This window comes from Pinus tabuliformis, chromosome 6 (assembly GCF_031772625.1).
Source record: "Pinus tabuliformis cultivar Carrire ecotype Pingquan chromosome 6, CPIR1, whole genome shotgun sequence".
In the NCBI taxonomy this organism is placed as follows: Eukaryota; Viridiplantae; Streptophyta; class Pinopsida; order Pinales; family Pinaceae; genus Pinus; species Pinus tabuliformis.
The window spans coordinates 1,027,653,811-1,027,666,629 of record NC_142292.1 but is presented as its reverse complement, the minus strand read 5'-3'; the positions used below and the strand labels follow the sequence as shown (position 1 = coordinate 1,027,666,629).

At 35.1% G+C, this 12,819-nt stretch overlaps 1 protein-coding gene across 1 annotated transcript; it reads right to left on the bottom strand.

Moving 5' to 3' along the window:
* Positions 1-4,243: 4,243 nt before the first annotated feature.
* On the bottom strand, positions 4,244-5,341 carry LOC149262502 (kunitz type trypsin inhibitor 104-like). Its single transcript, XM_089385067.1, has 2 exons — positions 5,217-5,341; positions 4,244-5,083 (listed from the first exon to the last, which is right to left on the bottom strand). The coding sequence occupies exons 1-2, from the start codon at positions 5,234-5,236 to the stop codon at positions 4,450-4,452; spliced, it is 654 nt and encodes a 217-aa protein (XP_089241193.1). The 5' UTR covers positions 5,237-5,341; the 3' UTR covers positions 4,244-4,449.
* Positions 5,342-12,819: the final 7,478 nt, after the last annotated feature.

Genomic DNA, 12,819 nt, shown 5'->3' with positions numbered 1-12,819 from the left:
TAGTTAGATTTGTTGGATGCAGTGTAGATTAACTATAAATTTTTGAAGAGTTTAGTCATAGGTTTCTTTCCATTAGAGTTGAAAATTCATAGAAACCTATGATGTCACATTCGGTGATTGTTGAGGCAAATCAATTACCTATCATTTAATTGTCAACCCGAGAGTTTCGTAAAACTTGCGAATTGTGTGTGCAATATATATGCTAGAAATTAATTTTCAATTTATATCAATCTAGCTACAAAACCAAATAAGGACAAACCAAATTCACCTATTCTAATTCAAAACTCAATTCAAAAGAAATTATAGTACAATTATAGTACAGTGCGCGGAATTGAAATTTCATGAAATGAAATCTATTCTAAGGGATCATGTGTGCATTATCAAATCAAGATCTTATGAAATGAATAATCAAAACCATGTGACATGAAATTAAAGAAAAAACAATCATTCTTAATCTCTCACACAAGAAAAGATATGAAAGCAAATAAAAACAATTTCCCTTAACTTCTAGATAGGAAAGAAAATAAAAGCAATCGCTCTTAACCTCTAGGTAGGAAGTAAATAAAAGCAATCACTCTTAACCTCTCACACATGAAAAGATGTGAAAGAAATAAATCTTAATCTATGAAAGCAATACATCGAAAAAACAATAAATCTCACACATTGTAGGTGGCCAATCCAAAAGTATGAGAGATGGTAAGTTGAGAGGCTCCTAGTGTAAGCATTACCAATCAAGGCGAACATCACTCATGAGCATAGTGATAAATCTAAATTCCATTAAAAACATAAGTAATCTTAAGTTTCCACCTGAGTATCTCCAACTTTACACATGCCTTTAAAAGGAGGAGGCTCTCCTATCTATACAAAAACATAAGAAGCTACCTCATTAATGGAGGTCCATTATTCTCTCCCTATATCACTAGAAAATCTCATAGAGTTACAACTCAAATAGGTAATGATGAGACACACATATTATTTGACCTTTATCCAAATCTTCTTCCATATCTTGAAGGGAATTCGAATTTGAGCATTGGAGCCCACATAAGGGTGCCTTGGAAGCTTCCAAATGACTGACACATGTCATGAAACTCAAGCCACTTTTAAGTATTAGCAATTATATGTAATTTTTCAAAGTTTTAACCATAAATTCACTTAAAATACTAGAAATCATTAGCTTTTGGAAAACACAAAGGTAACCCCATGTAATCATAAAAATGGAGGCTAATGAAAGATTATATGGCTATGGAGTTGCGACATGTGAGTGAAATGGTGGTGATAAAGGTGAAAGTGAATGATAATTTGAAGACATTTTGGAGACTCTACAGTGATGCATGTATATTTTGGGAGGATTCCATTAGCCTTAGGTTTCATGATGAGTTTGCATAATAGGTTGGAATCGGGTAGAGTGCATTTGACTGGTACAATTGATAGAATGAAGTAGTGGTCAACTCTAAGATATGTGATGCAAAATTCAACTTGGGAGATTTGGTCTTCATTAGACTAAGTAGGGAATAATTCATGACACTCACTATGATGTCTTCATTGCTAGTGCAGAGGTTTGAGGTCCCATTCAAGGTTCTTGATAGGATCATAGATGTCACATACATGTTGGAGCTTCCATTTCACTTGAAATTCCATTAGCATGTCTTCCATATTAGTTAGTTAAGACCATGTCGAGTAGAAATGGATGACACAAGTAGAGTTGATCCATCATGTGAACTTACCTTGATTGTTGATTTCTTGAGATGAAGATTGAGGAGATCCTAGGGTACAAGATTGCAAGTATTGGCAAAAACTAATGCACTAGAAAAAGAAAATGTTTGGGAGTATAAGGAGTCATTGTGGAAATGGGACATAAGGTCCATGAGTTCGAGGAGAAGTATTATGGACTTCAATCGTAATTTGTTAGGGCCACAATGACCTTGGGTGGGGGAGGATATGAGCCCACTAGAGCTTGGACCTAGTACTTTCTTATACCACCCATGACACACCATGGAAAAATCTCATCCAAACCAAACATATAGGGTACTTGTTCCACTTGTTAGCTATATGCAGTGACGAGGTGTCTAGTTGTTGCATGTCCATCACAAGTGGTTGGGCATGGTCACACCTTGTGGGCACACAATATCGAGTAAGTGAGTTAATTTGGGTGAGCTAGGAGGCATGTGTGGGAAAAAGAGCGAGTTGGTGTGTAGTTGGCATGGGTGCATCATGTGAGTTGGAACTAAAGTTGGGATTTTTCAGTAGGCGTGTAACATGGAACATGTCAATTGTGGTATGTCAAGAAGCGTGTGTCTAATATACACACACCAGCATCGGTATGCTAAAAGGCATGACCGTTTAATGGAAATGGGAGTGTGTGACATATAAAAAATAGATGGATGAATGGAGAGTCACACAAGGAAAAAGCAATTCCAAATTGACACAAACATTGTAGAGTGCACAATGAGAGATGAAATGAGATGTTTAGAGGTGAACATGAGTTGTAGACCATAGGTCGAGTTGCAAGCCACAAAAAGGAAGAATGCACGATGATGGTGTGGAATGTCTTATGCCTAGTGGAGGTGTGCACTACTCATGTAGGGGAACTAGGTGAGCATCTGTGTCAACTGACTTGGGGAAAATTTGGTTTGGTTGTGGGAAAAATTTGTACATAGCATGTGCCAAATTTCTTGTTGTAAAGGCAATTGTGCCAAACTTGTAAATCTTGAATCTATAAATATTACTTTGGGTGTTAGGTCGAGTCACGTAACCCATCACACCTCACGTTGTACCTTATAAGATGTGGTGTAATTGTATATCATGAATGATTTTGGTTAACTGTTAAACATAATTCTAGAACACATATTAACTAAGTATAAAAAAAAGAGTGAGGCATATTCCAAGGATATTACAACAGTATTGGCCTTGCCCTTCATTGAAAAGATTTTGTGCTTAGGCTTAGACTAAATCTCCAACATTATGTCAATTAATTTACAATCTATTTATTATTAATTATATAATTCCATTATTTTTTTAATATTCTCAATTAGACTTTGTTTTTTTATTATTATTATTGGCTTTATTCATCATATTACTCATATAACTTTTGAAATGGTTTTCTTTCTTATACTTTATAAATTATAAATAATACTTATTAATTTTGAATAACCAAAACTTATCTATAATATTATATAGATATAAAAGATGATGTTATAAAGGTTGGATGTCATGTCAGAGAAGCTATTTTGATGGGGTAGCCATGTGTGGTTGTGGTACACATATTATCATTGCCCTTGATACACATTATCATTTCTATTGGCATGGGAGTGAAGAATCCAACACCCATGCAAAGATTATTCCTTTATGGGGTTTATTATATTGTGCAAAGTGGTTATCTACAGAGTCTTTGGAGATATTTAGAGATTCTAAGGTGACTATTGAGTGGGTTACAGAGCGATCTACTTTCAAACCTCCATTACTCACAAACTAGCAACAAAGAATTTGAAGGATGGTGACACTTTTTTAGGGAGTGAATTTCACTCATATTTACAGGGAGCGGAATGACATTGTAGATGCACTGTCTAAGGAGGGACATCCAATTTCCTAAAAAGATCTTATACTCGGCTTTCATAGACAATGCTCTTTAGGGATCTAGGAAGATCCACTACTCATAAGCCAATGTTTCACATGTTGTGGATATATTTTGTCTTCATTAGAGTTGTTTTTTGTATGGCTTTCTATTTGTATGTTGTTTGAGTGACAAAATCTAAACATGGATATGGCTAAGCATAGCTAGTTTTAGATATGCCAATGGGACATATTTTGTTGATTAGGATGTACTCTGAAACTTGAATACATTATAAAATATGCTCTATATAAATTTTGTTAGTAGTTTCTTCTTTGTCGGGAAAAAAAAGGTTGGATGTGATATCCTATAACTAAAACCCAATGGAACCGACTAAACTCCTATTAACTGCAGAAATATCAAATCTATGTTAAATTAGATATGAAGGTTAAATAAACTACAAAGTGGTGAGTGAGTGTTGCAAAACTATCAAATCCATGTTAATTGCAGAAGTACCAAATATGTTCTATCCAAAACCCTATATACACCCAATATAATAATATGGTGAAACAATAAGACTTAACCAATATAATTTAGACTCAAGTCTATAGGAAAGTTAAACAAAGACAAGGTGGTGAGTTAGTGTTTCTCATTGAAACAGATAGGACACGGTGCCAACCAAGAGAATCATGAGCGTGAAGGCAAAGTAATTATGATAATAGATTTTAATTGAAGAAGTTCTCCTTATTATAGCTAAACGTATGAGTGGAGAGAAAGACTTCATGGTCATCCTCCGGACGTCCACATGCAAGAGAAACTGCTGATAATATTATTTTATCGCTCATACATCACTAACGACACCAACACGTCGTTTTTATTCACCCACACGCATGCGGTGTCTCTCATTCTTTCTTGTGAAATTGAACACGCAGAGCCTCTGCCGAATTATCAATAATCAACCACCTGTTCTCATCACTGTCAACATAAATTCCAACTTTGGTACAGACAAGTCTGCAATTGCAAGGGCAGAAATACAGATTGTAACCATCTCCCTCAATCGCCTTTACAATCTGAAATAACGAAGAGGCGTCCGAAGCTTTGATGAAACGTTTGGTGGTATTCGCATCATTCCCGACAGACCACTCAGTGGATTGAACGCAAGTAGTAACAGCGGCAAAGTTAACGTTCAGATTGACGTGCTGTTGCACAATTACGGACGAATAGTTTACCCGCTGACCCTGAGCAGGCCTGAACACCACAGGAAGTCCCCTCGATTTCACAGAATTCTGCTGCTCCACATACAATGGGCAGCTGTTGTTCACGCGCAGCTTCAGTCCCAGTCCACCGCCACTGCCAGCTACAGCCGGTAAAACGTAATATTCTTCGCCCACCAGCACAGGATGCCCCTTGGCATCAACCACATTTGGGCGGTCCGTTTCCACAGCACCCTGCACCTGCAAGGGTAGATTAATGAACAACATAAATGCAGCCCCTGCTACCATTTGCATCAACAACATCATCCTTCTTCTCGTTCCCCTGTTTCCAAATTTACACAAAAAAGCAGATTAGCACCTTAGTAAGTCACAAATTATAACGCCAAGCATAACTAATTATTGTTGTATCAGTCCATAAAGATCAGTAAGAATCAAGATAGGGGGACAGTAAATACCGGGCTGATGTAGAAGCCATAGCGATTGCAACTCCTCTGATTGTGGTTGTACTTTTATTGATCTTCAAATGCTCACAAGGCTTAACGATATATATATCAACAAACTATATTCACATGCATCATCTTCATAGGTATATATAGACACAAAAAGGAGTACTGGAGTAAACATTAAGATAATGCAATTATCTGGATTACTATCGCCAGCTGTAGATGCTAAAAAATTAATACTCAAGCTGCCATTTTGGACTTTGAATTTTCTAGTACTGCACATCTTTGGATCCAATTCCAACTCTATACTTTATTGTCATTTGAATTATCAACTTCACTGACTTCCAAGCTGAAGTTAAGTTATTCGGTTCACCTATATGCACACGGCTTCTCCGTTCAAGGCATGCACGTGCTGTTGATAGGAACCAGAGATCTTGTGTTTTCAAAATCCCTGCATTCTTGATTGTTTTGTCATCTCTTATCCACAAATAAATCAAAGGAGATAAGGAGCAACTATCGCCATCCAAAATAAATTTAGAGTCGGCTTCCCAGAATGTCAAAATGAATTAACACCAGCCAAAGTTGGCCGATATTTTAGCAGCCAAGCAAACCTAGAAGTATCCAACCGTGTACTCCATTACAACAGGATCAGGATAACATGGTGAGAATGTTATTTTATGCTATCATTTTTAACGATCATTTTGCCTACTTCCTAAAAACTTTAGGAAGTTCCTTTCAAAACAAATCTCTAAGTGAAGATTTTTATAGTTAATCATATTGCCATAGAACGTTCAGAATAAAACTATGTATATGTTTCTATGGTTTTATTCAGAAAGTTCTACGAAAATTTCTGGACGGTAATTGGTTTCATTTCTGGAGTGGATAAACACGGTAGAAAAGGTTAAAATCTGTGTGGATAGTATAAATAATGTTGTGGAGAGAAAAAATAAATAAATTTATCTTTCTTAATTTCATTGTAGATTTGAATTATTGAGTTATTCAAAAATTTAACCACAAAGTGATTTAGTGTAAACTTACTCTTTGTAATTATAAACGTTAGGGAGTATTAGGAGCATTTAAAGTAGAGAAACATTTAATAGGAAAATTATGTTAGATATCATTTTTTGGGATTCAACTGCGTTAAGTAAGTCATTCAAACGTATGACCATTTCCATGAGAGGTAGTCGTAACTGACTAATTTCTCATGATTTTTGAATAGTTCACTTAGCACTCATTGCATCAGGTGATGCTCACAGGGGTGAAGAAGTGGGATTGAAACTAGTGAAATGTGGAGAACGAATCACATAGCATCAATCATCACTTCCGGGGCTTGCACCCGGTAACTAGGACTTCCCAGGAGGTCACCCATCCCAGAATAAAAGACAATATATGCATAGACACATTATGCATAGACACATTATAAGGGAATTTTATTTTTAGGGACAATTATGATTAAACTTTAGGTAGTATTAGGAGCATTCAAAGTAGAGAAATATTTAATATAAAAATTATGATTTAATAAAGGATCAATATATTCATAGACACATTATAAGGAATTTTATTTTTTGATGCAAGGGCATTCAACCCAAGAGAAAATCATTGTATTTTAGTAGACATAGGGGTCATGTGTTTTAAGGAAGTTGGATTCCTAAGTGATGAATTACTATAATATTTAGGCTTTTGAGTGAATAGGATAAGAATTAATTAGATGTTGTGAAGATGTTGTAAATGCTCTCGACTTAAGGAGAACATGAGTGGTTAATAATGACAAGAGAGTTAGAAGTCAATTATAACTCTTAACGTAGTTTTATGATTCGAGGAACTAGAGAGAGTTCTTAGGGATTAACTAGAGTTAGGAGTGGACTTAGAGGACATTTAGGAGTCAGTACAATAGATTAAGGGTTTGAACGAGAATTAGTTGAACAGAACCTTTCTGATATAAATGTAAGCCTACGGGTAGAGTGAGGAGAGGATGCCACTCATATTGAAGATCAGGCCTATGAGACAGAGGGTCTCAATATGTAATCAGTTGTTTATACTTGTTTATACAAAGGTTTATCTAGAAACTGTGTAAGTGTGTGAATCAAGTATTTAATGATTGATTTATGTGTGAATTCATAGGTTCTGTAACATAGGTAGAGTTCTAAAGAAATACACAAAGGAGGTGAATGATTCAAAGAAATCATAGTGGGTCTTTGAATCCAATTGAATGATTAGAGTGAAGCTCTCAAGAGACTACAATGTGAGAATTCGTAGAAGGCAAGCTCAGGAGAGAGTGCACAGTAGAATGGTGGAAGGACGAGAACCTTTGAAGAAAACCCGAACCATAGAGAAAATGCTGAAAATAGCATGAAACATAAGCAAAGAGAAGAGCGAAGAAGTACAAAGGTGATGCACAACAACCATTGGATCTCAAATATCAACGGTCCAGATCATGTCGCATGGAGCATAGTGAAACATCGCATTGGTGAACCTTAACTAACAAAGGTGGGTTTATACACAAAAGTGGTATTTCGAGCAAGGTAGAAACCATAAGCGGTATTTAGAGGAGTCTGCGTGATCCCACTAGCCGAGCCACACATAGTGGCAGAGGAGACAGAGAAAACCATTTTTTTGGGTGATTATTCTTCGTGCTTGTTGTCTATCTGAAATCATCTTGGACCGTTGGATCTACTAAGTGTAGATCAACGGTGGAGGACCGTCAAGCGACTTTTCGAATGGGGAACGATTTCGACCATTGGATCAAGTGCCAGATCAATAGTCAAGATTTAATCGAAAATCACTAGAACGAGATTGGAACAGCCCTTTTAAATATAACTATAGTGATAGCGATTTAATCGCAACCATCGCATCAGAAGTTAGATCGACGGTCCCGATGGGATTGCCAATCATATTTCCGAAGGTCAAATGGTTGGTGGCAGTAGAACGCAATACGCCGATGATCGACATGCTGATAGCAATGAATCGCTGATTGGAGATTGGAGAGATTAGAGTTCGGAGATCGGTGGAATGGACCTGACGGAGTTAGAGTGGTAGTGTATAATAATTTGAGATCCAGAATATGTTCACATATCGAAGGCGGAAGGTAGAGTGTGTAGTGTGACCACGAAGGACCGATATTGCAATTACGATAAAGGTGTAGCATCAATCTCTGTGCAGATGTCGTACCAAGGCAAAAAAGGTATGTTTTGTGTATATTTCCTTTATAAATGAATTATAAGGGATTAAGCGCAGATATATGAAGTTTCATATATAAGTCCACCATTATCAAAGGATAAAGGGTTTATAATGAGTTAAGCGCCGATAGAAGGTTTAAGCAGGGTGATTGAGTTCTGATATAAAGAAAATGGTGGATTAATGATTAGACTTTGTTAGTCTATAAATCATTCCACATGAGACTATTAAAGGGGGCCTAAAACCTTAGTAAATGAAGATTTGACTCCTTAGAGAGTTGAAATCCCTGGGACTAATGTGCTTATGCATTTTACATGCATAGTGTGGGAGGTAGCGGGGGTAACATTGTGTCATTTTTAAGAATACTTATGATTTAGTAAAGGATAATATATTTATACACACATCAAATCCTATTTTTAAGGACAATTATGATTCAGTAAGAGACAATATATTCATAAACACATCACGAAAGGGATTCGTATTTTTAAAGAAATCTATCCTTCCAAGGTTATTACATTACAATAAGAAGTCAGCTCTCATCAATTAAGTAAGGTCTCATCAACTATTTGAATGGCGGAAAACACAAGAACTACCTTCCAACCATTCAATCTATTATCTTCAATAATTATTCTAAATATTGTTTGTAAATAATGCTAATCTATTCTAAGGATTTTTCAAGTTAATTCATCCTATGACTTCTCATTGTGAACTTTGGAAAGTTCAGTATAAATAATGCTAATCTATTCTAAGGATTTTTCAAGTTAATTCATCATATGACTTCTCATTGTAAACTTTGGAAAGCTCAGTATTAAAGCTGAGATAAGTTCAAGATTTATAGTTGATACCTAGTGTTGTGATTTTCCTTATGACTTGAGGTTAGGTGGACATCATAACTTCTTAATGCCTTGATATAAAAGGTTGAGCACGACACACTTATGTTATTTTGTCATTCGTTTATTATTTATTATTCTAGTTATAGGATTCTATGAGAGATAATAATTTGTTAATGAAACACTAAGAGAGGGGTGAGGATTTATATTAATATTAGGTCACATTCTCCCTCATTATTGGCTAAATAAGGTGAGGGCACATGAGATTTTATGGGGTTGTAGGAACTAAATCCTTAGCTCTAGGGTTCTAGGAACCAAATCCTTAGCTCTACATATCGTAAGTCAATGTAATTTCCTAATTTTCTAGGATCTTTGACATGGTTATTTTTTAAACTTTCATAATATATTGGTCGGTGGAAAATATTTTATAGAGGATTATTCCAAAATTTGAATTTTATAGAATATTAATCATATCTAAAGGATTTTTGGTCAAGTCGTGCCACAAAAATATGTATCTTAAAACCAAACAATAAAAAAATATAAAAAAAATATGTATCCACTCAATTTGTAAGGATGTAACATTAAGCACAAATTCAAACTTGAGAAAAGAATGGTAATAACTAAAATCAATGTACTAGCAGCAAGAAGGATGGTTTCCACACAGAATTTTGTTTTTTCTCCACTCAACTGAGTAGAAGAACCGGTGAATCCAATAATATGTTCATTATTATTATTTTTTGAAGTGAAATTAGCTAATAGTTTTTTAAACTAATGTTCTAGAAACTCATTTATGCAATTAGAAAGAAATTATAATGAATTATGCCATATCCCTAATGATTTTTTTTCCAAAAATATTAATTAAAGAATTTCATACACTTTTTGATCCGAGACAAAGTTTTTCATTTATTTATGCAAAATAAAATTTAAAAGTACCCTTTTGAAAATGAAACATCTATTGACTGGATACATATTTTTTAATAATTTTTATTGTTTGGCTTTTAAGATACATATTTTTCTGGGGCGTTTATTACCTTGGGAAATTTGATTTTATATATATATATATATATATGAGAAGATTATATCATTAAATATAGGATTTAAATATGAATCCATGTGCACCAAGTTTGTTATCTTCCATAGAATAAAAGAAATAATGTTATCTATTTCAAGTTGCATCTTTATGAAAATGTATAAAAATATGAAATTATTCAATATTTTAGAGTGGTCTATTGGGGTCTAAATCCTCAATTCCTCAATTAAAGACTTGAAAATACCTCAATCAAAGTTTTTAGCATACCTCAATCAAGGTGTTTTTGAAATATATAATTTTTTTTAAGTTTAAAAGTTTCAAGAGAGGTTTTACCTCAATAGATATTTAAAGACCTAAATTGAATTTTACAACCTTGATCAAGGGCTTAAAGAACCTATTAAGAAAAAATATCATTAAAGGGTCCACATACGATATGCATCTATGACTTGAAAAAATTGAGACTCGCGTATTTACACAATCAAGACAATAAGCCATGGATATAACACAAAAATCAACGCTTATTCCTTATTGATGATCAATTACTTGTCCAAACCAATGCAAAAATTCAATAATACAAAAGGGACAAATCATACCTAAGGGTTGATTTTCCACCCAACCAATGTAAAATCCAAAATAGATGATGATTCCAAAGAGGGATCAAGCTTAATGCGAATGTATGAAAAACGCTTAGGTACCCAAGATAGATCAACTCACTCTATCTGATAAATAACATCAATGGGTTAGAATTTTAAATAAATAACTATTGTGTGTGATGTGTGTTACACAATATTTTGTGACATTTTGAACTTTATACCTGCAGTGTCGTCATTTGTACCATTGTCATCACAAATTTCGTAAAGAGACAAAATTTGTATAAACTCATTCACCATGAATTATATGCTCAATACATCCCTGAAGAGATGGAGAAATATTTTCTTGAAGCAATTCTGGAAAAACTTGTGAAAACCCCTAATTTTCAAGGACAACGCTACTTTTAGTAGGAAAATTCGTGCTAGTAACCTTTTGTTTAACAAGTGACTAGCATTGGCAGTGCGAATTTTGATAGAAAAATCTGCGCTGGTCCTCTTGAGGTGGTTTCTCCAAAATTGGAGCAGAGGCTTCTCTTACTAGAAGCCTCGAGAAAAGTGAGCTGGTAGTTGTTGGATGAAGATATGGTCAAGTAATCCCATTTAGAGCCCTTGATCCTACCTTTAGGGATCTTACGTTTGGGATAAGGACCTTCTTCCCCCTTTGGTGGATCTCTAAATCCATCTCCCTCATTATAAATTCGTTCTTCACTTTTCTTAATGGGTTGCTCATTACTAGTTGCCATTCTTTTGCTGAATTGTGCATACAGGCTACCATTTTGGTGAGAGAGGAAAGGAGAGCTTGTTAAGTTTGGCTTGGACTTGGAACCATCCTGAAGGAGGCCTTCAACATCAAGGCACTAGTTGTATGCTTCCCTCTTTGCTTTAATCCTTAATACAAAGCATGTTCTACTTCCCATAAGATTTTCTGTGATGATTTCCTTAGTACAGTTCTCCTTGATATGTTGTACAACTTACATTGGAATGCATATGCTATGATCTCTCTTATTCTTGTCTTTTGATCTCTCTTGTAGGTATTTGGATGAAAGAAATAGCGAGGAGCAAGCCTGGGAGCTGAGGGATCAGGATCATCATCAAAGGTCAAGCACATAGGAGAGAGGTCAGCCATCTCCCTTTCTCATTTGTAATTCTGGTCTAGGTTAGGGAAGTTTGCTTGTTTTTTCAGAGTTGTTACTAGACCCACGCATTAGGCTAGAGCAATCACCTCTATCCGTAGAAGGGATTGCTTGGTTAACAAATTGGCGACTCCATTGGGGAAGTTATAGCCTTTTCAATCTCTTTTTATATCTGATCTCTTGATCAGTTTGACTAACCATTGAGTTATCAATTAGTTTGAGCCTGTATAGGTTTGCAGAGTCACTGATTACTACCATAGAGTGTTGATTTTGGAGTGTTTTTTGAAACCTTTTTCATTTGTTTGCCTTCTTCATTGCCCAATGTGTTTTTGACAAAGACAGTCACACTGCTAGTGTGCTTTCCTTTAAAACAGTCACATTGAACCCCTCTTCAGCATGAGTTTGGAAATTATAGCCGCGTTGATCTCAAATATTGGTGAAAATTAGGGTTTCTCTATCAAAATCTAATGTGTCTTAGCCCCTGAGGTGATTTTTCTTGTCCATTATGATTGGATTTACTGTTGTTTTGTCTAATTATCGTATTTGATTAACAAATTATGGTCTTTTAAGATTTCAGGTGTTTGGAGTGAAATTGGAGGAATTCTATGGTTTTTAGGTCATCTGATTGTCACTTTCTGCTTGTAACTGTCACTGGGTTTGTAGTTTGTTGATTGATCAAATTTGTTTATATGTTAAAATTATTTAAAACTTCAATTTGCATCAGTTTTGGCTTGTCTTTTGCAACTTTTATTTTCGATTGCATTAGGTCATCTTGCACTTGAAAAATCATCTTTGTGATTTATCGAACATAGATTATGTTGTTTGGTTTACAAGTTGAGAAGGGTGCATTGTTTATTC